The sequence below is a fragment of the Rhinoraja longicauda genome, chromosome 14 (assembly GCF_053455715.1).
Source record: "Rhinoraja longicauda isolate Sanriku21f chromosome 14, sRhiLon1.1, whole genome shotgun sequence".
Lineage (NCBI taxonomy): Eukaryota > Metazoa > Chordata > Chondrichthyes > Rajiformes > Arhynchobatidae > Rhinoraja > Rhinoraja longicauda.
In genome coordinates this window covers 15,130,078-15,155,832 of record NC_135966.1, presented here as the reverse complement: position 1 = coordinate 15,155,832, position 25,755 = coordinate 15,130,078, and the positions used below count along the sequence as shown (strand labels likewise).

The following is a 25,755-nucleotide window of genomic DNA, read 5'->3' as shown; positions in this document are numbered from 1 at the left end:
TTATTTAATTTAAATGTTTATTGGATAAAATGACAAAAATGCATCACTTACAAGCTTATTATTTCACAATACATTTAGCTACTCCTTAAAAATCCCACAAAATATTGAATTCAGTCCCACATGAGAAATGATGTTTGTTATTTTGCACAATACAAACACCCCATCAATTCCTGCTGTACGTTAGAGACGAAATCCACAAAGGGTAATAGATAAAGAGCTTTGACCTGAAACTTTAACTCCATTCCCTCTACAGAAATGCTGGATATTACTAATAGTTTGTTTGTATTTTTGACTTCCAGCATCTTGCTTTTGAAGCAGATTATGATTGCCTGGCATATATTTGAGAAAATGCATTACCATGCTTGCTTATTTTATTTAAATCTGTAGATCAAACGCTTGTATAATTTTTTCTGATATATTTTATAATGTTAATCCTTTTCTACTGAGGTATTTTCATAGAATAAAGACAAAGGCCTTAATAAAAGGTAACTTCACACTAGTTTACAATCTACCATTATTCTGAATCAGCCTTCAGCTATGTCAATTTGATTGATGCTATTATAATGTACCGGTAAATTTCAAGTTTGCTGGAAATCAAAGTCCCTTTATTTGAAGAAATATTGGGATAAATACTGTGCATCCAAGTTTGTCCAAACTGACAATGGCCATAACGCCTTTTGAGCACGTTACAAAGTGGCAGACCATTAAATAATATAAGTAACATACTCCTCCAGGGAACAGGAATTGTTTCCTTATGCATTTGTTTGCACTGAGTCAAATTTGCAATCTGTATGTATAGTAGCCACATATTGACTGACTAGATTAAAAATATCTCAGCTTGGCAACTCAAAATAATCTACATTAGCAGAAAAAACGTGCTTTTTATCAATGTGGAGCTAATATTCTGCTAAACAAGATTTGGAGAGAATATACCCTATATTTGCAAAAATAAGCAAGCAAGATCAATACATAAATAGACAATAGACAATAGGTGCGGGAGTAGGCCATTCGGCCCTTCGAGCCAGCACCACCATTCAATGTGATCATGGCTGATCATTCTCAATCAGTACCCCGTTCCTGCCTTCTCCCCATACCCCCTGACTCCGCTATCCTTAAAGCATTAACTCAGGTTGCAGTTGCCATATAACAGGACCTGACACCGTAATTTAGTATCTTTATCAAATATACTTGGTGCCAATAACTTAAACATTGCAACAAACACTGAAATTCATTCCAAGAACTACAAAAAAATACTAACACAAAGTATTGTACTTAGGGGTAATATTGATGCAAAATGAGCAAATGAACCGAGTGAAAATTAAATGAATGCAAACCAGTTATTAATTCATAACTGTCAACATTGCTAACATCCAAGATTAATTTCACACAGTTTGTTTTATTTTTTGTTTCAAACAAAAGGATATATTCAGAGATTTATATAATTTCTTATCAAGTACTTTTTTGGCTTAATGTCACGAATCTTCAAACACAGGGTTATTGTAATTGCTCCAAGATCCAATTGGATGGTCTTCCTGTAGGCGGCTGTAGAACACTCTCCTACAAAAAATAAAAAGGATTTTTAATTTTCTACTCCGCTTTTTATTTGCGACAAGACTACTGAGCTCAGGATATCCAGGCGGAATTAGTATAAATCAGGAAATATAAATGATCTATCAAACACTGAGCACAATGTTTTATATAGAATTAATTCACTTTTCTAAACTACTTCTTTACGAAAAAAATTATTGTCTGGATTTCCATTAAAAGATAATCGCAGTTGAAACTAACTGAACAGGGTGCACTGCTCTGCCACAACAAAGAACTCTACTTGATGGCACAGGCAAGATCCTTCTTTATACATGGTTATAGGAGATTCTCTCTGGCCAAAATCTGTATTGTATTTAATTTGTAGTTAGGCATAATTTGATCTTTATGATCTACACAAACTGTTAGGATAGAGTATCTGCTTCCACAAGGTGTGCCCAAACTGCTTTTTTGAAAATATTTTTTTCTTCACTAATCAAGGTTTGGTTAAATATATCCCTCTGTGTTTGGAGGGGAGCAGGGTGGTCGGGGGGGGGGGGGGGGGGGGGGGTAATTTATTCACTACAACTGAAAATAATACACTTTCTCTTCAGTATCATTCTACTATTAAAATTAAGAAACTTACCTTTTCTTCAAATACATCACCACTCCCACAAATGCTACAGCAATAAGAATCAAACACAGTGCAACTATTAATGCTGTCTCTGTTAATAAAAAAAACAATTATTAACATCTTAATTATATATTTTCACCCAAATGAATTCAATCTCAGAAGAAATATCTTATCTACCAAAACTATACTGAACCTCATTATTTCCTGATGTGTATTCATTTGATAGTTTAGTTTTTAACTGAAAACCTTTTTTCTATTTTGGTGTCAAAGGTGCAAAGCTATTTTATCTGTATATAAAATGTTTCCATTTGTAAGTTTATGTAACTGCAAAAACAGAAAACATAGCTATTTTAATTTGTAATTAAAGCTTTTTTAAATTTATGGTTAATTTAAATTAAAAATAAATGTTTTCAAAATTATCTATGATGAAAGTCAGGAAAAACCTGAGGGGCCAATTTCTGAAATTTGTACGAACTCTTCTTGTACCTACTCAGACACTTATTAGGGAATGAATTAGCCCAATTTACTAGTTGTATCTTCCCAGAAGTAGCACCACTGGTTAAGAAGCAAGACAAAAGAGAAAAATATAACCACAACATTCAATTAGAGGCACTTTGTTTTTGGAGAATTTCCAATATGAATGCTAATAACAAAAAAGATCAATTCACCTAGACATATCTAAGATTGCCTGGGAAAATCAATCAAAATTTTGCAAACTCTGAGCGCCCTATCAAATTCAGTTTTGAAACATAGAATAAATAGGCACGGTAGTGGTGAAATGTCACTGATAATGTTATTTATGAACATCAAATAAATGTTTTCATGGTACAAAAATAAATTGTATAATTATCTAGTTAGATCTAATTATGTAATAGACTTTAATTCATACTGTAGCTCTATTTTAGTATGTGTATTTGCATGTGTGTGTGTTCGTGCACATACATGTATAACTATATACAAAAGGTTTTCATTTTTTTAAATGGACAATAACATTTTAAAGCAATATGGTTGATTCTCCAGTCTATTGGTGGGCTAGCTATGAGCCTATTAAAATGGCTCCACTCTTTTAAGTTTTTGCTGCACAATTAACTCCGCCTTTTCTCATAGTTGAAGATTTCCTCATACCTCACAATGAGTTGGCATGCATAAACTAAATTTCCCAATCATGTTTTAAGAAATGGAGAAGGAACAGCAACAAGTTAAAAAAAAACATGAAATTAAAACACAAAATGCTAGAAATACTCAACAGGTCAGGCAGCAACTGTACTTTTAAGAGGAAATTCACAGCCCCAGTCCTTCCAAATACCCAGTGATAATTTTCTATATATTTCTGGCTAACTCAAAGAGTTGCAAAAATATTGACTGAGAATGAGATCAGAGTTCATAAATAGATAGAAAATGAGAACTATCTATACTTCAAGAGGAACAAAAAATCATTTGCTAATAGGGTGGCAGAAAATAAGAAAAATGGGCAAAAGTTATACCACGGAAAGAGACGTGATTCTAGAAAAATATGCTGCAGTTTAGCATTATTACTTTCATATTTTTAATTTGTATCCGCATCAAAATGTTGCTAATGTACATGATTCTAACTATCATACATCACCCAGAACAATGCTAGGTCTGTCAGCATCATGTAATACTAATCAATTGACAGTGGGATTCCCCAGGGATTAATACTGTGATCACCACATATCTTAATGTATATTGATGACTTGTACTTGAGGGAACAGGGTACCATTTCCAAACATGTTGACAGCACAAAATATGAAAGGGTGGTGAAAATGTGAGGAGTATAAAGACAGACTTCAAGGAAATATTTTGCACATCTGGTTGAATGTATGGATTGGAGTCATTTCAAAATTTATGCTGAGAAATGTGGTGTTTATAATTTGATGAGAAGAGGTAACATTAAGGAGAGGGCAGAAAACAGATCAAAGTTAAAAGTGCATTGTTGTTTGAAAGTTGGTAAGACACATTGTGAAACTGGTTAAAAACAAAGGCTTTGATTTCCAAATAGGGGCAGAGAGGCCAAAAGCAAGGAGAAAATGATGAAATTCAGCCAGAACTGTAGTGCATCAGTTTAGGAGTGATGCAAAAGCTTTGGAGAGGAATTTATCAAAATGATTACATGAAGGATGTGTAGACAGGAGGAGCTGAGATTGTTATCTACGGAACATAGGAGGTTGTGGAGGGGTTTGGAAGATGTCTTTCAAATCATGAATGATATAGACAGAGAAACTGTTTTCATTGGCAGAGCACATAGAAATTCAAGCACACGTGGAAAATGTATTTTAAACAGTGAATGGTTAGAATCTAGTAAGCCAGGGGAAGTAATGGACACAGATTCAGTTATATTTTCAAAGGAGAGCTGGATAAACATTAATTTCCCAAGTGTAGGTCAAATTTTACCCTTTCCCTAATAGGGTCCTCTATATATTGCTTGAGGAAACATTCCTGAACACACTTAGCAAAGTCCATTCATGTGAATCCTTAGGACTATCGCAGTCCCAGTATATATTAGGGGAAAAAAATCCCCTGCTATGACAAACCTTTAATTCTTACAACTCTGCACAATCACACTGCACATTTGTTCCTCTAATTCCCATTGACTATTTCGGGGCCGAAAGTACAACCCCAACAAGGTGATCACCTCCTTCGTATTTCTCGGCTCTGCCCATAAAGCGTCACGAGGTGACCCCTCATTAATTTCACCTTGAACTACAACTCTATTCCGCCTGTGGCCTTTACCCTGGAACATTAAGATACTGGTCCTATCGCTCCCAGTCATGTTTCTGTAAAGGATACAATATACCGGCACGGTGGCGCAACAATAGAGTTGCTGCCTTACAGCGAATACATTGCCGGAGAGCCTGGTTCGATCCCGACTACCGGTGCTGTCTGTACGGAGTTTGTATGTTCTCCCCGTGACCTGCGTGGATTTTCTCCAAGATCTTCAGTTTCCTCCCACACTCCAAAGACTTACAGGTTTGTAGGTTAATTGGCTTGGTAAATGTAAAAATTGTCCCTCGTGTGTGTAGGGTAATGTTAATATGCGGGGATCGCTGGTCGGCGCGGACCCGGTGGGCCAAAAGGGCTTGTTTCCGCACTGTATCTCTAAACTAAACTATCCCAGTCCCATGTACCTAACAAAACTAAAATTCATCCACTTTGTCTGAAATAACTGCTATTTAATCCAGTCTTTCCTCACTCCCTATGGTGCTCCTGCTTGTCTTATGTACTGAATGTCATTGATTTCTGCGTCAGTTTCCAGACTTGCATCTGCCTCATTACTGTTTTGGATCCCATCCCCTCCTGCCAATCTACTTCAGAACCCCCCCCCCCCCGCTCTAGAAGCAGTAGCATATCTAGCCCGGCAAAGTATTTATTTTCCTCCAGGTTAAGTACAATCCGTCCCTCTTGTCCAAGTTACTTCTGGCTCAGAAGAAAATTCAATGGTCCCAAATTCCAAATCCCTATATCCTGCAGCTATCCATTCATCTGTCCTATCCTCTTATTTCTACATGAGATTACTTCCCTCAAGGTCCTATTTCCTAAATATTTGCGAAGCTGCCTGTATTCATTTTCCAAGACCTCATTTCTTTTTCTTCGATGTGCCAACGTGCACAACAACTTCTAGCTGCTTAGCCTTCCCTCTGAGAATGTTCTGCAGCTACTCAGTGACATCTTTGATCTTTGCACCAGAGGCAGCACATCATTCTGGACTTCCGTTTGCAGACACAGACTCTCATGTCTGCCCCCCAACTACCGCGTTTCCTGTTGTTCATGCCCTGTCTGATTACATCCTTCCATGTTGAACCTCAGAGCCAATAAATTAAAATCAGTAAAATCATTGCCATTTTACCTATGCTTTAAAAGCAGCAAAACAAAACGGAATAGCTCTACCAAGCGACACTAAACTTTTACTTCACTGTACTCTCTACTTACAAGGAGCACTGGGTAAAGCACACTGCCTCCAACTGAAGTTTCTCCTAAAATAATTTTGTATTTAGTTTTGACTTAAAAGGTCATTGCACAAATCAAGTATATGCCTACTCTCAAAGCAATCGGTATCTCTGGAGTTCATTTTCATGATTATCATGGCACCAAAATAGATTGAGATGTTTACATGGAGTGGAAAATTGTACACAAGTGAAATGCAAAGATAGGGGGGGGAGACAATTAAAAAGGAAACAATGGGATGAGAAATATTCCGAAAACCTGTGGAAATGGTTGAAAAGCTTCTGAACTGATTAGCAGTTTGGCCAAAGCTGGACAAGAAAAGGATCAAAAATGAAAAAACAATAGTAAAGACAATACAAATCCGAGGTGCAAAAAGTAGTTTGCTAGTAGCTGTTCCAGTAGCCCAGTACCTATTTTCTCAGCTACCAAACTAAAGATAATATTACAAGGAGTGTCCCTCTAAAGCATTTTTCTCAAAAGTATAGCAACTTGGCAATAAACAAGTGGGACTAAGTTTCAAGCACGTTAACTGAATGACAAAAGAACCATAAGGAAAAAATATCTGGTATGTAGCATTTGGTTTGGTATCTGGAATACGCTGCTGTGGGTTGAGAGGGGTAGTGGGGATGGTGAAGACACATTGTCATAGTATTCAAAAGGGAACTGGATAAATAATCAATATTGCTGGCACAGCCTAAATGGACTTTATTGCAGCTTTTCTCGATTTTCATTTTTATGAAACATAATATTAACAGACAACAGACTCCAGGGTGACTGGTAAGATAAGCAAATACCTAATTATGTAGAATGCTGGATGTGTCCTGGAGGTATTCTAATTGTAATACAACTTGCTTTCAATGGTATTGCATGGTAGCTGAAAATATCCAGGAAGGAATGTCAAACATGATGCTGGCATTTTTGCAGGTATTATTCAGAATAACCTGCTCCAATTTTGGTCCCATATACATACCTAACTTCAGATGATGCCTATCCTTTCAACTGTCGAGAATTCCCCTTTCCGGCTTAAACTCACTGTTTAAAAATCACTTTTTTGACCAATTTTCCAAATATGGTTCATTATCAAGTGTTTCATAACACTCTTATGGAGAAGTATTACAAAACACATAATAATGAACTCGAGTATATTTTGCAAATGTAAAGGCACTAATATAATGCAAGTTTGGTTTAGTTTAGGAAAGAACTGCAGATGCTGTTTAAATTGAAGATAGACACAAAATGCTGGAGTAACTCAGCGGGACAGGCAGCATCTCTGGAGAGAAGGAATAGGTAATGTTTCGGGTCAAGGCTCTTCTTCAGATGTGGACTCTTGTACATCAGCGAGACCAAACGCAGACTGGGCGATCATATCGTGGAACATCTTCGCTCAGCCCACGTGAACCAACCTGATCTCCCGGTTGCTGGACACTTTAATTCTCCTTCCCATTCCTACACAGACCTTTCTGTCCTTGGTCTCCACCAGTCAGAGTGAGGCTAAACATAAATTGGAGGAACAGCATCTAATATTTCGATTGGGCAGCTTACAGCCCAGTGGTATGAATATTGATTTATTTCACTTTAGGTAGCCCTGGCATTCCCTCTCTCTCTATTCCTCCCCCACCCTAGTTACACTAGCTTCTCATTTTCACCCTACAAACAACTTATAATGGCCTGTTTCCTTTATCATCGTTACTTTTTTGCATATTTTTCATAGATTGTTCTTTATCTCTCCACATCACCGTCTATATCTCTCGTTTCCTTTATCCCTAACCAGTCTGAAGAAGGGTCTCGACCCAAAATGCCACCCATTCCTTCTCTCCAGAGATGCTGCCTGAGCCGCTGAGTTACTCCAGCTTTTTGTGTCTATTTTTGATGACTAGATTAGTTTAGTGTTTGGATACAGCGTTGAAATAAGTTCATGTGGGAGGAAACAGGAGAAAACTCACATAGTACAAAGAGAACGTACAAACTCCATACAGATAGCACCCGTAGTCAGGATCGAACCCGGGTCTCTGATGTTCTAAGGCAAAAACTCTACTACTGCATTACAATGCCACTCACGAGTTGTTGTATTTGATCATCCTGCTATGCCTCTACAACATTTTGCAAATGTGAAACATTATATAAAACAAGTTGTTGTGTTTGGTCACCCTGCTTGCTACCATTCTTAAACAGAACTGAAAACATGATGTGTTGCAATAGGAATGAATCGTAGCACTTAACCAATTACTGGTGCACCTTATTGGTGCCACCTGCACTTTAATAATGGGAGATTTTGAAGTTATTTATCATGAGATGAAGTGAGATATGAACTCGCATTTGTTTGCAGATAAGAGCGTGCAAAAGTGCTCAGTCTAACTTTTCATGCAGCCTGAGTTGGTTCCAAGCACTCCAGATGAAACATTCTAATTGAAAACCCAGTACCAGTGCCAGTACTGCAAGTCATAAGAAAACTAATATATATTTATATATATAGAAACATAGAAAATAGGTGCAGGAGTAGGCCATTCGGCCCTTCAAGCCTGCACCGCCATTCAATATGATCATGGCTGATCATCCATCTCAGTATCCCATACCTGCCTTCTCTCCATACCCCCTGATCCCTTTAGCCACAAAGGCCACATCTAACTCCCTCTTAAATATAGCCAATGAACTGGCCTCAACTACCTTCTGTGGCAGAGAATTCCACAGATTCACCACTCTCTGTGTGAAAAAAAACTTTCTCATCTCGGTCCTAAAAGACTTCCCCCTTATCCTTAAACTGTGACCCCTTGTTCTGGATTTCCACAACATCGGGAACAATCTTCCTGCATCTAGCCTGTCCAACCCCTTAAGAATTTTGTAAGTTTCTATAAGATCCCCCCTCATCCACATTATACTGCATCTGCCATGCACTTGCCCACTCACCTAACCTATCCAAGTCACGTTGCAGCCTCCTAGCATCCTCTTCACAGCTAACACTGCCCCCCAGAAACGTGTCATCCGCAAACTTGGAGATGTTGCATTCAATTCCCTCGTCCAAATCATTAATATATATTGTAAATAGCTGGGGTCCCAGCACTGAGCCTTGCGGTACCCCACTAGTCACTGCCTGCCATTCTGAAAAGGACCCGTTTATTCCTACTCTTTGCTTCCTGTCTGCCAGCCAGTTCTCTATCCACATCAATACTGAACCCACAATACCGTGTGCTTTAAGTTTGCATACTAATCTCTTATGTGGGACCTTGTATATATGTATACATCGAGTGTATTTTGGAAAATACGAAAGTAAGGAACACAATAGCCATGAAAAGTCCAAGTTTCTTTTGCCTGGGTACTTCTGTACCCTTCCCAATATTCTGTATATATGTGCAGCTATATTTTTAAGTTCTGAATGTTCCATGTAATATTACTATTGATACTTTTGATGCTTGTGGTACATTATAATACCACATATAATACATTGACAGTTTTGCTGCCATCAGTAAACATGCTATGTTGTTGGCTCTATCTTTCTTATTTTCTGCTGCCTGCCGCAACACAAAGCCTACGGACACCACTTGGGCATTAAACATGGGGTGTTGGTGCTTAAAGGAGTAGCAGGCCATGGTCTAGTATGAAGGAATTAGAAATTGTGGCTCTGTAGGTACAGCATAGATTATGGTAGGCAGTGTGCATCAGATATGAGTGGAACCCTGAAAATGTTCCTGAAGGTCAACTATATTGCCAAATTCCCAAGGGAGAAAACAACAGAGAAATATGTCCATTCATGAGAAGAGTAAAGCAATATTGTTGCTGGTGATAGGCTGCAGATCTGAGATCGGGCACCACAAACCAGTGAGGATCAAAGAACATTTTAATCCAGTACTGTCAGAAGCATTTAAGAGCAACAAGTTTGGCATGTGTAACCAGGGATATAGAATATAAAAGACAGAAAAGTACAGCAGAGAAAGAGGCCCTTCGGCCCAAAATGTCTGCGCCAAACACAATGTAAAGATGAACAGCCAATGCCAAGATTTCATTTTCCAACATAGGTGCAATATCCCTCAATTTTCTGCATATCCCTGTGCCTATCTATAAAATTCTATAGATCCACTAATGAATCTGCTTCCACCACCACCCCTGTCTGCACACCACCCCTGTTCTATCACCCTCTGTATAATAAACATCCTGCATATCTTTAAACTTTGCCTCTCTCACCTTAAAGCTATGCTCTCTAGTCTTTGTCAATTCCACCTGTGAAAATAGGTTCTGCCTATCTACCCTAACTATGCCTCTCATAATTTTATATACTCCTATCAGGTTTCACCTCAAGTTCTGGCATTCTAAAGAAAACGATCCAAGTTTGACCAACCTTTATAGTTAAAAGCCCCTAATCCGGGCAGCATTCTGGTAAACTTCGTTTGCACTACCTCCAAATATTCCCACATCCTTCCTGTAATGAGGCAACCAGATCTGCATGAAATTCATATTTACTAAGATTTGTAGAGTTGCATCATGACTTCCTGACTCTTATACTCAATGCCCCTCAGGTTCCTATTCTGTTTGATGACGTTGAGCTTGGCGGTGGTAAGGCCTTCAACGTTGAGCTGCAGTAGCGCTAAACCTCGACAGTTGGCGGCATTTGACGGTGCCGCCTGGCCTGGGGAGGCATGGCGTTTTGCGGTCTGCAGACGTGGCAAAGACATTAGTTTCGCTTTAAGGGCTTATGAGCCTGTAAGCTACTCGTGGGGGAGGCCGCGTAGAGGCTGTCTTTGTCATGTAGCGATGAAGAGGTGGGGTGTCGTGGACAGTGCCTTCTGCGAGTGTGGGGACCCAACATGGACAGTGGAGCACATAGTCACCAGTTGCCCCAAATACCGGCCACCGAATGGTGAACGAGGACTGATTGACCTGGACGATGACACGTTGGCCTGGCTCGCCTCAACGGAGCTGCAGGTCTAAAAGACATATGACAGAAGAAGAAGGTTCCTATTAAATTATTCCCCCTCCCTTTAAACCTATGTCCTCTAGTTCTTTATTCCCCATTTCTGGGTAAAAGACCCCTTGAATTTACCCTATCTAATCCACTCATGATCTTAAACACCTCTATAACATCACCTCTCATTTTACTGTGCTCCAAGGAATAATGTCCTTGCAGTTATGGACTTGGACCCCAAGATCCCACTGTACATCAATGCTGTTAAAAATCTTGCCATTAACCATATACTTTCCCCATATTTTTGACCTCCCAAAGTGCAACCTCATGCTTTCTTGGCTTAAATTCCATCTATCATTTCTCCGACCAATTCCATAGTTAAACTACATCACTTTGATATAGATATATACATAGATCTATGTATACTTTGACAGCCTTCCTCACGGTCCGCAACTCCAGCAATCTTTGTGATGTCTGCAAACTTAATAATTAACACATCAACATTTACATCCAAATCATTTAAGTACATCACAAACAACAAAGATTCTAGCACAGATCCTTGCAAAACTAAGAGTCACGGACTTCGAGCCAGAATAACGCCCTTCCACTACAATTCTCTGTCTTCTATAAAGTCAAACTTACCATTCATGTTGATGTGCATAGTTAACCACTTGCATAATTTTATGCACATGATAGTTTGTATGAGTTTGTCGTACAGTTTTTTCAAGTCTTTCAACTGGGTAATTGTACCTTTAAGAACTGAATGCACCATTATTATGACTTTTGCTACACTGTTGTACCAGTCACAATCAATAGTTGAGAGCTTGTTGCTTTCAATAAAGGACGTTTTGTTTGATAGTTCTAGCTTATATTTGCCTATATAAACAGAAACACAAAGCAGCTTCCACACAATACACACATGAAATTAATATGTTGATATTTTTATGCTGATATTTTCTGCTAATTGGAGGACAAGTAGATGGAGACCAAGCATAACTATTTCTATGATTCCTAATTCCTTGGATTTACAGGCCTCAGTCTGACATTTATTTTTGAATCTGGCTAGGTGAGATTTTAAACGTCTGTACGAGAGGAACTGTTTTTGGCATGATATCTAGTATCTGGATTCTCAATTTGACATCAATTTTAAATGTTGAATGAACTTATCAAGTCTACGAAAACAGTTTTAACTTGATTGATCATGGATCTTCCAGTCTAATTCTGGAAGCTAATACAGATACATTTTCAACCCAGAGATCAGTCATCAACCTGACAAAATACCTAGAGATAGTATCCGGAAAACAAAATTACTGTTTCTCATCATTACTATGAATGCGACATGATGCTTTGACAATCATGATATGAGATAGGCTAGATGGACCAGATGCTCTTTATCTAACCATCAAATTTGATTGTCTGCAATAGGAAATGATTTTACCTTGAAACAAGCAGTCTGATTTGAACATGCCATCTTGTATCCAGAATTATATTGTAATCCAGGAAAAACGTGGTTTTTGGGAGACCAAGTTTAACCTCTGCATTCTAGGCTCATTACAATATGCATGTTAGGTCCAGTGAATAAAATTACATTAGAATAAAAACAAATGCACATTCGCCTCTTGAATATACAGACATTTGTGAAATTATGTAGTCCAGTCACAAAATGCAACTAGTGTCTAAAGGACCGTTATTATATACTGTATGGTTCCTATGTGAATTTGCCTTGCAAAGAGGCTTAATTTATGTTACATTGCTAAGAAACTATGTTCTACACTCTGGTATCTTTCTCATTGCCCTTCCTTTTGGACTCATGTTTGGTATAATCATATAGTATATATTCATGTATATATAGTATTATATGTGTAAGAAAGAACTGCTGATGATGGTTTAAATCGAAGGTAGACACAAAATCCTGGAGTAACTCAGCGGGACAGGCAGCATCTATGGAGAGAAGGAATGGGTGACATTTCGGGTCGTGACCCTCAGTAATCTTATACGATTTGATTGAATAGCACGCAAACAAAAGCTTTGATACACGTATCTCGATACACGTGACAGTAATAAATCTAAACCCAATCATAGAGCTCAAAGAGAAAAAAGACTCCAACGACAGTGAGGAAATCAGCAAGAGAAACAGCAATAAGAGCCTGATGTGAATTCTGACCATTGAGCAACCTTAACCCCAGCAGGATGAGTTCATCATTACTATCATTCAAGTTAGCACAAGTCTTAAACAAGTGCAGATTTATGGGGATCCATTTTGTATTTTAAATAAAAAGGGAGGAAAGGAAATTTCATATCCTATTTTGAATTAATTTTTAATCAATGAGATATTCAAAGCAATAGATTTAATATGTTTTAAGTGTATGGTTTACCTTTCTCTATTGTTTTCCTGTATTGTACATCATTTGTAGGCATGAAGGAGAGAAAGAAAGTACAGGAAAATGGTATTACATCTCTGAAAAAGACCATTACAGTGCACTATTCATTCAAGTTGGTGTTGTTCTGGCAAAGTGGGCTGGATTGACTCTCCCTCCAATTTTTTACCCCTGTTCTGAAGTGCCTAGCTACCCTGTTTCAATTAGGAATTTTGTGTGCAGAATATCAATTATGAAGATTATTCAATGGCAACATGTTTTTAACCTCTATTCATTAAAAATATATTTTCCCATGATGCAGGCGACACTGTGTTTATAACAAGACTGTGTTTATATTACCACGGTTGTTGCCCAGAGAAGATATAATAGCAATATTTCTGGCTGTGGAACTCCCATGTTGTTTGCTTAGGTTTACAGATGCACTAAAGAAAGTATTCTGACTGGATGGATCTCAGCCTGGTGTGGCAACAGCTCTGCTCTTAACCGCCTGAACCTGCAGAGAGTGGGGAACAGAGACTGGTCCATCATAGGATCCTCACTTCCTTTCATCCAGTTCTTCTTGCATCAGATATCACAAAAATTGTGGAGTTTTAGATGGCGAAGAAGGTTGTGAAAAGATACAGAGGGATATAGATCAGTTGGAAAATTGGGCAGAGCAGTGGTAGATGGAATTTACTCATGTGTGAGCTAACGCATTTTTGGAGGGTCAAATACTAATAGATGTAAATAAATTGCAGGAACCTCAGGTATGTTGAATTACAAGGGACCTTGGATTGCAAATGTATAACTCATTGAAAATGGCAACACATGGATAGGGTGTGAAGAAAACATTTGACATGCTTGCCTTCAGAAGCCAAGTTATTGAGTATAGCCTTGGTCAGGCCATACATACAGTGCTGTGAACAGTTCTAGTAGCCACATCACAGGGAGATTGTTGTAGCATTAGAAAGAGTGCAGAAAAGATTCATCAGAATGTTTTTTAAAAATTGCTGGAGGAACTTAGCAGGCCGAGCAACTTTTGTGGAGGGATAAGAATTGTTATTAAAATGACGAGACCCTGCACCAGGAACCATGCACAGTCGTGACCCAAAACAAGTTGCTTTTTGCTCCAGATTACAACATCAACAATCTCTTGTCTTCATCAGGATGTTGCCTGGAATATAGGGCTTTATTTTTAAGAACGTTTAGTTTAATTTAGAGATACAGCGTGGAAACAGGCCCTTCGGCCCACCGATTCCCCGCCAACCAGCAACCCCTGCACACAAACACTATTCTACACACTAGGGACAATTTACGATTATACCAAGCCAATTAACGTTTTTGGAGTGTGGGAGAAAACCGGAGCACCCGGAGAAAACCCACGCAGAAGACGGGGAGAACGTACAAGCTCCGTACAGAAAACACCCGTAGTCAGGATCGATCCCGGGTCTCTGGCGCTGTAAGGCAGCAACTCTATCACTGTGCCACCACCTCACCCCAGCATTGGACAGTCTTGGTTTATTCTCACTGGGATGTGGAAGGCTGAGTGGTAATCTTATGGAAGTTTATAAAATTGTGAGTATTATAGATGGAGTAATCAGTCATTGAGTCGAACAGCATGAAAACAGGTCCTTCAGCCAAACTTGTGCATGTCAACCAGGTTACTTAACTGAGCTAGTTTCACTTGCCTGTGTCGAGGCTATATCCTTCCAATCCTTTCTTATCCATATACCTGTCCAAGAATCTTTTAAAATGTCATAATTGTACTACTTTCACCAGAAGCTAGTTCCATATAGGCACCATCCTAGTCTGGAGGAGTCTAAGACTAAAGGGCATCGTTTTAGATGAGAGTGGAGATATTTAAAGGAGACCTGAGGGGCAGGATTTTCACATAGAATGTGCCACCAGAGGATGTGGTAGAAGCAGAGATAATTACAGAGTTTAAAGGCATTTTGGACCGATACTTGGATATGAAAGAATAGTGGGATAGGTGCTTGATATGGGATTAGAAGGGGTAGGCATCATAGTCGGCTTGGATGTGTTGGGTCAAGTAACCCTACCTGTGCTCAACATTTATATGACTATATTTCTAGGATGCTCTGATATCTATCTGTTAATAAAGTTTTCAAAATTATTAGGTAAATTTGTCAGTGTGTAACAATTTCTGCAATTCTATTTGTCTATTTAATTTTTTTTAAACCTGATGATAATGGAGATACAAGATTTTACTCTTTTTTAATAAATTGAAAAATCAAATAAATTTGGAATAGATAATGATAGTGAGACCTATAGAAATGAATCCATGAGAAATGTTTTTCTCCTGAGTCAGAAGATCTATTAGTGAGGGACATTTGAACATGTGTGAGGGAACACATTAGTAAGGGAGTATTAGTGAGGGACATTTGAATATGTAAAGATGGTGAAGTATTTGGATGATTTATTTCAGAATATTGTATAGATTGATTTAGTTAATGTATTGAATTGTTGTAAATTATTTTAACTTTCAGACATCTGTAAATCTTTTAATAGGAGGATTATTTGTAATTGTAATTGTTTTCAAATATCTGTGAAAGTCAGAGGCTGCACTCCACAGCACCTTGCATCCTCAATGCTGCTTTTCTCAGGCACTTGATGGAAGAAGATCCATTCCAAATTTAGAGTGGACCAAATGGGTTAGGTAGCAGCAAGCAGAGGAGTTAACCAATGTTGGAAATTCTAGGCCAAAGTTGTTCAGAATAATTAGATCCAGTTAATCTCAATTGCACTGAAAATTAACAACTACACACGCGGAGTCTCAACATAAGTTGAACTCAATGTATATTTTGGAAATTTAGATTTTAAAATTGAATTATTTTCTTTTTCAGTTCACTCGCACTTAATCCATTTTTCATTCCTCTCTTTTTCTCCTTCTTTCTATGAATGGACATCAAATTTATTCATGTTAAATTAGACTTTCTCCTCAACACTTGATCTGTTAATTTCTTTAATATGTTTGATTAAATTGATACATAGTTTCTTCTTCTGTTCACTATGGTCTCAGGCATCCCATTTTTTTCATTGCAGTATTATCTTACACATTACAGCTTTCCATGCAGGATAAAAAGATTTAAAATCTAAATTTATGAGAGTAAGATTAACTAATAGCAGAAAGTGTAAGATGCCCTGCTCCGGCAAACTATGGCCCAATGTGTTTCACAACTGACATTGAAACAGATCTCAGAGGGACAACAAACCAAGATAATTCAGAATGTGGCCCAAGTCTTTCTTCACATTGCCATTTCATCATATGAGGAAGCACTTTGGTAAATATACTTTGTACACCCTTTTAAGTCTCAATATCCTTTGGATAATGCTTAACTTAATATAACATTTCGGCGACATTTCGGGTTGTGATCCTTCTTCAGTCTGATTCGAAATGCCGCCTATCCAAAATGTACTCTAAAGATGCTGCCTGACCCAATGAATTACTCCAGCACTTTGTGTTTTTCTTTTGTAAACCACCATCTACAGCTCCGTGTCCCTTCAGCATATCCATTGCTCTATCAAAGATATTACTACAGTTTTAAATAGGCTGGTCATTACAACATGGCTTTTCTATTTTACATCACTTGAGATGAAGCCAAGAAATCCATTGTAAATAATACAGCTTTGTGATTTTTAAACCAAGCTGCTTCCAAGAGCTATCCTTTTAAATGCACTTACAAATTCAATTTTCTCACCATCGCCGACATTGTCTGTTCGCCCTGCCAGTTCTACTTATTCTCACTTCAAAAGCAATACACAAAACAGAACCCAATGGACGCGGACAGACAAAGCTCACAGTAAATATTTTACAGGAGTGCTGATACATCGACATCTAACCGTACATATTTAAACGAGTATAAATTCTCACCTGCATTGCTTGGAGTGTTAAATCTATTTTCTCTTTCCGTGCTATTATTTGAGGGACTCTTGCTTAGTAAGGAGATTATGCTTGAAGGCGATAATGGGGTAGTAGAGGCATCAGGTTTTGTGAAGGTGGCAATAGAAACATTTATTGCAGTGATGCTATTTGTACGGGAAGTTGACGCTCTGCTCATCAAAGAACTATTGCTGGTGAAAGTGTGCTGTGAAGTTGGCTGGGCTGTACTATTTGTCAGCGGATTATCTGTTGCACTGAATTCTTTTGAATAATTATTTGTCACGTTGGGGGAGTTACTTATCGCGATTACTGAACTATTAGAAGTTGCATTGTGAGCTGTCGTGTTTGGTGCGGCTGTGGCAGTTGTGCTGTTTTGAAGAGTGAGGTTCGATGCCGCAGTAGAGAGCACATGGCTTGTCGGGTAACTTGCTCTTGACGAAACTGTTTGATCGAGGAAAGAGGATGGAGAGTTTGTTTCTGAACTGCGTGCCTTTGCGTTTGTCAAGCTTGGGGTGAGAGGCGCGGAGGAGCTAAAAATGGGTGATGAATTTTCTGCTAGAATTGTACTGACGTCTGTTGAAAAACCTGTTTGTGCTGTTTCGTGCGCAGCCGAGTCATTAGCTGGTGAAAAGAAAGGAAACGATTACCAATGATTTAGCACAAATACACACATTGCATGAGAAAACATTCATGTTTGAGATATATTGTCGGTTTGAAACACAGCCACTTTCTTGTTCTGCCAGTTCGTTTTCTGAATCGACAACTCCGCTCTACAGACGATTGCTGTTTATTTTAAGGGTCCTTACAATAAGGGCTCTCAGCCCTTCTAATTTAAGCAAAAGTTAATAGAAGACTGGCTGCCTTGTTATTCTTCGGTATTCTGTTACTACACACCAAGCACTGATCTGGGCAGCGTTGGAGGACCGCATCGCTGAGTGGAAAGATTCGTTTAGTTGTATAATACATTAATTGTTCAAATTAACAAGGCCAGAACCCATTTGGTAAAGCAAGATTTCTCTGATTAAAATGACGGTTAAGCCTGTCAAACAACTCCAACTATATTAAGGTCCGAGTCTGAAGAAGGGTCTCGACCCGAAACGTCACCCATTCCTTCTCTCTGAGATGCTGCCTGACCTGCTGAGTTACTCCAGCATTTTGTGAAATAAATACCAACTATATTAAGAGTATGGATAAAATAATATGTATTGACATTTTGTAATGAATGAGCATGCCGTACTGAAATTAAAAGTGAAGTTTTGTTAAATTTTACTTATACTTAAAAGTGGATCATTTTTTACATTGTACATACCTGAAGAATAAATAAAATGCTGCCACACAATCAGCATCAGCTTCGCCCACATTTTGTTTCTCGAAATTCGGGTTCCTTGAATTATCTCACAAATCGATCGAGTCTTTCAATAACTCAAATCAAATTCGCGAGATGTGAAATACACGCCATCAAAGCTGCAACCACAACTTCCTTGAACAGAAATTGCATTTGTGAGTGATAAACAAGGTAGCCCATGTGAGCAGCAACAGTCTGCAGCCGGAACTGAAAGGAATCGACCAAGGCTCATACCCTTGCACTCCCAGTAAACTGGAGCTGTGCGTCAGTTGAACAATAGACCCAACCCACTGCAACTTCCAACCCCCGGCGAAGATCGACTGCAAGTAGAAATAATGGGAGTCATCAACGGGCAGCGGTGAACGCGGACTTGCAGAAATAAAATCTGAAATACTATCCGTAACCGTTGCAGGGGCATGACAAGCCACTTCAGGATGTGCGGCAATCTTCTTATGCTGATCTCCTAACCAAACGCAGAAAGGAGCTTCTCTGCACAACACGGCGCTGCACCAATGGGCGGAGCACAAGGAGGGTAATCTTGCTCAGGCAGGCCACGGTGGGCACTGCTACCCGGGTTGGACTTTACCGGCCAAAACTGGGCATCAGATCTGGTAGCTAATTCTTCCTAAAGTTACATTGGAGGGTGTTTTGTAATTTATGGCTTGGCCTTCCGCTTCCTTCCCGGCTCTGTAACTCCTTCTAAAGGGCACAATATTCCTCGTCGATTTGAAACGCAAATTGTTTCGGTTGCGAGTGTTGCCTGACTTCAGACAGATTCAAGATTTGTTATAAATTATAATTTAAAGTTAGTTGTTCCAATTAAATACTATAAACACTTCCCCAAAAATGCACATTTTGATATTAGTGATTCATTGCGCCCTATGTCATTTTCATAATGCTTTTGCATGCGGAGCATTTTATAAATACTTTCTAATTAAAAATTAAATATTTTCAAATTATAGCCTCTGACTCGGCCAAAAAGTCAGTACCTAGGTTCACCTTTCTCCACATCACTGTCACACCCCGACCAAAGTATTTTCAGCTCAGAATTTGTTTCAATGCTGAGTTAATCCTTCATCCTGTATCCTCTTTAAAGATTATCATAATAACATCAGCCTCAGGACTTCTGATGCTCAAACCTAATGTGTATCTCCAGACTAACATGTTCCAATGCTTCCAGCTTCATTTTATTTGTGGCCTATATAAAACTCTAATGACCATAATGAAAGCAGAAAGTGCTGGAAGTATACAGTATAGTAGGCCAGGCCACGCCACTTCCATGGAAAGAGAAAGAGTTAACTTTTCAAGTTTAAGACTTCATGGCAAAAAGTCGTTCTGCACCAAGCCAAATACTTTCAACACAGTGGCATTGATACTGATCGCATTGGAGGACCGCATCGCCAAATGGCGAACGGATGCATTTCCATTCCATCCCACAGATCTGATTGAGGAGCTAACCAAGAAGATTGATGAAGACAGTACAGTAGACGTTGAACATATGACTTTAGTAAAGGATTTAACAAGGTCCTGCATGGTAGGCTGGTCCAAAGGTTAAGGCACAATGTAAGGGATGTAAGGTGTACTGGTGAACTGAATCTAAAATCGGCAGGATGAGGTAAGAGTCAAGAGTCTAGAATGTTTAATTGTCATATTCATCAAAACAGAACAATAACATTGTTACTTGCAGCAGCACAACAGGTTTGTAAACACAGTACTCAATAGATAACATAATAAATAAATTAAAAACAATTTCAATAAATAAAATACCCAATATAGTGCAAAAACAAAATAAAGCCCAGTGGCACCAAGACAGTTGTAGTTTGGAGTTTAGTTGGAGTTTGAAGTGTTCAATGGCCTGATGGTTGTTGGGAAGAAGCTGTTCCTAAACCTGGATGTCACAGTTTTCAGATTCCTGTACCTTCTTCCTGATGGCAGGAGTGAAATGAGAGCATGGCCAGAGTGGTATGGGTCCTTGATGATGCTGGCTGCCTTTTTGTGGTAGCACATCCTGTAGGTCCCTTTGATGGTGGGGTGGTCAGTATCTATGATGGACTCGGTGGTCGGTATCTATGATGGACTCGACTTTTTGTAATCTCTTTCCTCCCTTGCATGGGCAGATTGGGCTGAAAGACCTGTTTTCGTGCTGTATGACTCTAAGGTTTCAAGGCGTTCAAATTACCAAACCAGGCCATGATACAACCAGTCAATATTCTGGTCCATATGGTCACAGGGAGAACAGCTGATCTCGGGTGCTGATCTACTACACACAGACAGCACCCGAGTTCAGGATCGAACCCAGGTGCTTGAGGCAGTAGCTCTACCAGCTGCACCACATTCTCCTTTACCTTATTTGCCAGTGATATTTTTGTGCCACCTCTTTGCGTTCCTAATTCATTCTTTATGTACCCCTACACTTCCTGCACCCCTGATGAATCTCCCCCGTTTTCAGTTCTCCACACGTGACATTTGCTTCTATTTTTAGTAAAGTCCTCAATATCACTTGATAATCAGAGTTCCTTGGACTTAGTGTCCTTGCTTTTCACCCTTATGGGAATATGTTCGCCCTGAACTCTCATTATTTCAATGTTGAATGACTCCTACTTTAGGGTTCAAACCAAAGCCCAAGTGATACAATTTGAGCTTAAATCAAAGATAAATTATTTGCTGTTGTAGATACCAACATCACCGTATGGTTCGCAGGTCCACTTCATGGTAGACTGAAAGAAAGCATACCTTAAAACAGAAGACTGTTCATAAGAAGGGTCTCGACCCGAAACGTCACCCATTCCTTCTCTCCCGAGATGCTGCCTGACCTGCTGAGTTACTCCAGCATTTTGTGAATAAATCGATTTGTACCAGCATCTGCAGTTATTTTCTTATATATATAGACTGTTCATATTTATGGAGTTAACATAAATGCTCCTTGGCAATCTGTCCAAAATGTTATTTTTGCCTATTTTTTAAATGTTACATTGAATAAGAGTAGATCTCCAATTTATAATCATGTGCCAGTCACCATGTGTAGTTAATCTTATACATCGGCGAGACCAAACGTTGACTGGGTCATCACTTCGCGGAACATGTTCACTCAGCCCACCTGAACCTGCCTGATCTCCCAGTTGCCGGACACTTTAATTCTCTTTCCCATTCCTCCACACACCTTTCTGTCCTAGGTCTCCTCCATTGTCCTCCTCCAGGCTAAATGCAAATTGGAGGAACAGCATCCCATAGTTCGCTTGGGCAGCTTACAGCGCAGTGGTATGAATATTGATTTCTCTCACTTCAGGTAGCCCCGGTATTCCCTCTCTCTCTATCCCTCCCCCACCCAAGTCGCACTAGCTTCTCGTTTTCACCCTACAAACAGTTAACAATGGCCTTTTTCCTTTATAATCATTACTTTTTTGCATATCTTTTATTAATCGGTCTCTATGTCTCCACATCATCGGCTATATCTCTCATTTCACTTATCCCTAACCAGTCTGAAGTAGGGTCTCGACCTGAAACGGCACCTATTCCTTCTCTCCAGAGATGCTGCCTGTCCCGCTGAGTTACTCCAGCTTTTTGTGTCTATCTTCACTTTTGCTAGGATGGTTAGTCAAGCGTTGTCAACTCTTAGATTATTTGAAAATCTCCCGGTATCAATGATTGATTTCCCAAAAACCTATTTTGGCAGCCAGGAGAAAATATGATGATAAAACATAGAACATATAACATAGACAAGTGCAACACCAAAATAAACTAATCTCATCTGCCTGCACATGAACCATATCCCTCCATTCCCTGATTATCCATATGGTATATAAAAGCCTCTTAAATGCCTCTGAAGTGAAAGAGTTTGCAATTTCAGCACATCAGTACCATGATGGAGAGCACTCAAATATCTGTGGTCATTAGTGTAGTGTAGAACTTTCAGGAAGTGGTAAAGACTGAATAATTGGGCTCGTCAAGATTGGATGATGTCTGCAACCAGATAAAATGTGCAATAGATTTATCAAACATGATAAACCATAAATAAATAATGTGTTTCAACAAAATTTAAATTTAACATTCTTTTGAAACTATATATTCTGATATCTTGAACAAAGATGTTGTATAAAATAGATTTTTAAAATAAATTATTTACTAATGAATCATACTACAGCATTTTTTTTATAAAGAGCTTGTCAAAACTAGGCATATTCACGCACTTGTTGAGCAACTCCAAAATGGAGGTTCTAACATTGGCATAGGCTTTAGGAAAAGAAATAAATTTAATGACATTCATTTGAAACAATATTCAGTTCAAAATGGCATCTTTGTATTTAATAATTGATGCAAATAAAAGACATAAAGTATGGAGTAACTCAACGGGTCAGGCAGCATCTCTGGAGACCATGGATAGGCGACCTTTCGGGTTGGAACCCTTTTTCAGACTGATTGTGGTGATTGTGGTGAGGGGGGGGAGAAACAAGCTGGAATGGAGTGCAGGACAAATCCTGGCAAGTGATAGGTGGGCACAGGGAAGGGGTGTTTTTTGATTGGCAGATGGTTGGACAATGGCCAGAGATGAAAAGCCAAAAGGTGTGAGATAATGATAGAAGAGTTGCAAAATTGTGAAGCCAGAGAAAGGAATGTAAGTAGAAGGGGAAGGGGAGGGGAGAAATGGGTGCAAATCCATGAAGGGCATAGAGAAGGGATGGGGGGGGGGTGGGAATAAGGGAGAGCGGGTAAGAAAGTGGGGGGAGGGGGGTGTATGGTTAGTTACCTAAAATTGGCGAATTCAATGTTCATACCGTTTGTTTGTAAACTACCCAAGTGGAATAGGAGGTGCTGTTCCTCCAGTTTGCTTCACTCTGGCAATGGAGGCCCATGATAGAAAGAGCAGCATGGGAATGGGTAGAGGAGCTAAAATGGTTAGCAACCAGAAGGCCTTGCTGAACAAGCGCAAGTGTACAATGAAATGGTCCCCAAGTCTACACTTGGTTTTGTTGATGTAAAGAAGGCCTCTTCAGGAATATCGGGTGCAGTAGTTAGAGGAGGTGCACATGAAACTCTATCTAACTTGGAAGGACTAATGGGGTCCTTGGTTGGATATGAGCGAGGAGGTATAGGGACAGGTGTTAAATCTCCTGCCGTTGCAGGAAAAAGTATCAGGGGACATACCTGAGTAAACTAAGGAGTTGCAGAGAGAGTGGTTTCTGCAGAAGAAGGAAACAGGGGTGGGAGGTGGGGAGGGGGGAGGATGGTGACTACTGGTGGGATCACATTGGAGTGGCGGAAATGTTGGAGAATGTTGTCTTGGATGTGGAGACTGGTGGGGTAAAAAGTGTGGATGAGGAGATCTATGGGACACAGAGCAGACGTAGGTGAGGTGTCCAGCTTTGACTGCAGGGGGAGAAACCTTGTTTACTAAAGAAAGAGGACATCTCGAATATCCTGGAATGGAAAGCCTCATCGTAGGAGCAGATGCAGTGGAGAGGGAGAAATTGAGATGAGGTTAATAATTGATGCGTTATAAATTCGTCATTGGAGCAGAATTAGGCCATTAGGCCCATCGAGTCCACTCCGCTGTTCAATCATGGCTGATCTACCTTTCTCTCTCAACCCCATTCTCCTGCCTTCTCCATATAACCTTTGACGCCCTTACTAATCAAGAACCTATCAATCTTCGTTTTAAAGATACCCAAAGACGGGTCTTTGATGGCTCTCAGATTATTTTGATGCAAAGTCATGCTCATATTTTATATCAAATATACTCTATTCTTGCCATCTGCAGCAATGAATTCCGCAGATTCACCATCCTCTGGCTAAAGAAATTCCTCCGCATCTCCTTTCTAAAGGTATGTCATTTTAATCTAAGGCTTTGCCCTCTGGTCCTGGACTCTCCCACTAATGGAAACATCCTCTGCACACTCACTCTATCTGGGTCTGTTCATTATTTATGTATAAATGTCAATTAGACAAAATAAAATTGGACAAATCATGATTTTTTGCTAAATCTGTATAAAATCTTGAGTATAACTAAAATTATCAGAATTTAGGAAACAAGAATTCTTTCTAGATTTTCAAGCAGTTGAGCATCGCAAGGTCAAACCTCAACCAAAGCATTCAACAAAAAACCAGCAACGCTCTCCACAGTGCTAATGTTGATTCTTGCAATAGTTAGTTCAAATTACAGTGGACCTTATATAGGGATCCTATGATGGGAAAGATTTTTTTTAAATATAAGATACACAAACATCAATAGGAAATAGATATGTTTGCACAAAAAAATTATGTGAAAGTTATTTAAGATTACACCAAATTTAATAGTTATTGTCAACTGCTTTCATGTGCAATAAAAGAAACTAAATTTTGATGGCTCTCAGATCATGCTCATATTTTATATCAAATATACTCTATTCTTAATTAAAGTGTGAGGTAAAGATAAAATGTTATTAAAAAACAAATAATGTACAGTTGCAATTTTAATAAACTGAATATAAAGAGCAATTTCTTATTTTCTCTTCCAGAATCAACAGTCTTCAATGACCTATTCAGAAAATGCATCAACATTCTTATCCCTTCATTTTCAAAATGGAACAAAGTTCATTGCTCCTGGCATGTGATTTGTTCACAATTTATTGGTCACAGTAGTTTTCCCTATTTAGCAATGCTAAAAATAGGATTTAAATATTTTCTCAGCTATAAATAATTCACAACATTCATACAGCATTTCTTTCCCAAGCTATTTGAAAACACCAGTATTACTTTGTCGTTCAACCATCTCAGTAAGCAATTTCAACAGAATTGTTATGTGTTATTTATTAATTAAAAATGTGACATATCACAGCTGTGGCAAAGTTATTTTTTCATACCAGACGTCTGTGGAAGTACAGTGGAGGTGGATGAGCCACTTCTAGACTGGTGGCCATCAAAGTTAATTAAAACAAAATACTTATTTTGTTGATTGTCTGTAGCAGAACTTTTAATGACTACTGGTTCAGCTTCATGTAGGTCTGGTTATCCCTTGATCATATAGAATACATTACTTTAATCTAAATGCCTGGGTGGAACTTGTTCTGCATATATTTGTTGCCTTGCATGCAACATTACAGCAAAGGCTAGCTTTTAAATTCTTGGCAATAAATGTGCTTTGGGATACCCCAAGGTCATTAA

The 25,755-nt window shown here is 38.9% G+C and overlaps 1 protein-coding gene and 1 long non-coding RNA gene across 3 annotated transcripts; one reads left to right on the top strand and one right to left on the bottom strand.

Annotated features, from left to right (window-relative positions):
* LOC144599830 (uncharacterized) lies at positions 1-19,172 on the bottom strand. 2 transcript variants are annotated; one of them, XM_078411084.1, is made up of 4 exons: positions 18,583-19,172; positions 17,265-17,894; positions 2,171-2,204; positions 1-1,557 (listed from the first exon to the last, which is right to left on the bottom strand). In XM_078411084.1, the coding sequence occupies exons 1-4, from the start codon at positions 18,632-18,634 to the stop codon at positions 1,473-1,475; spliced, it is 801 nt and encodes a 266-aa protein (XP_078267210.1). In that variant the 5' UTR covers positions 18,635-19,172; the 3' UTR covers positions 1-1,472. The 2 variants fall into 2 exon arrangements, with proteins under 2 accessions (XP_078267210.1, XP_078267209.1); XM_078411083.1 differs by having other exon boundaries at positions 2,171-2,249; positions 18,583-19,170.
* On the top strand, positions 18,911-25,413 carry LOC144599832 (uncharacterized). Its single transcript, XR_013548041.1, has 3 exons — positions 18,911-19,229; positions 24,374-24,437; positions 25,110-25,413. It is a non-coding gene; the product is annotated as an uncharacterized LOC144599832 (long non-coding RNA).
* The last annotated feature ends 342 nt before the right edge of the window (positions 25,414-25,755 follow it).

What these genes read in the sequence shown, in the direction of transcription:
- LOC144599830 (XM_078411083.1), bottom strand. Translation starts at nt 18,634, where the DNA reads ATGTGGGCGAAGCTGATGCTGATTGTGTGGCAGCATTTTATTTATTCT. An exon ending in TAACACTCCAAGCAATGCAG is followed by an intron (nt 2,250 to 17,264) that starts GTGAGAATTTAT and finishes TTTTATTAACAG; the next exon opens with AGACAGCATTAATAGTTGCA. An exon ending in GTGATGTATTTGAAGAAAAG is followed by an intron (nt 1,558 to 2,170) that starts GTAAGTTTCTTA and finishes TATTTTTTGTAG; the next exon opens with GAGAGTGTTCTACAGCCGCC.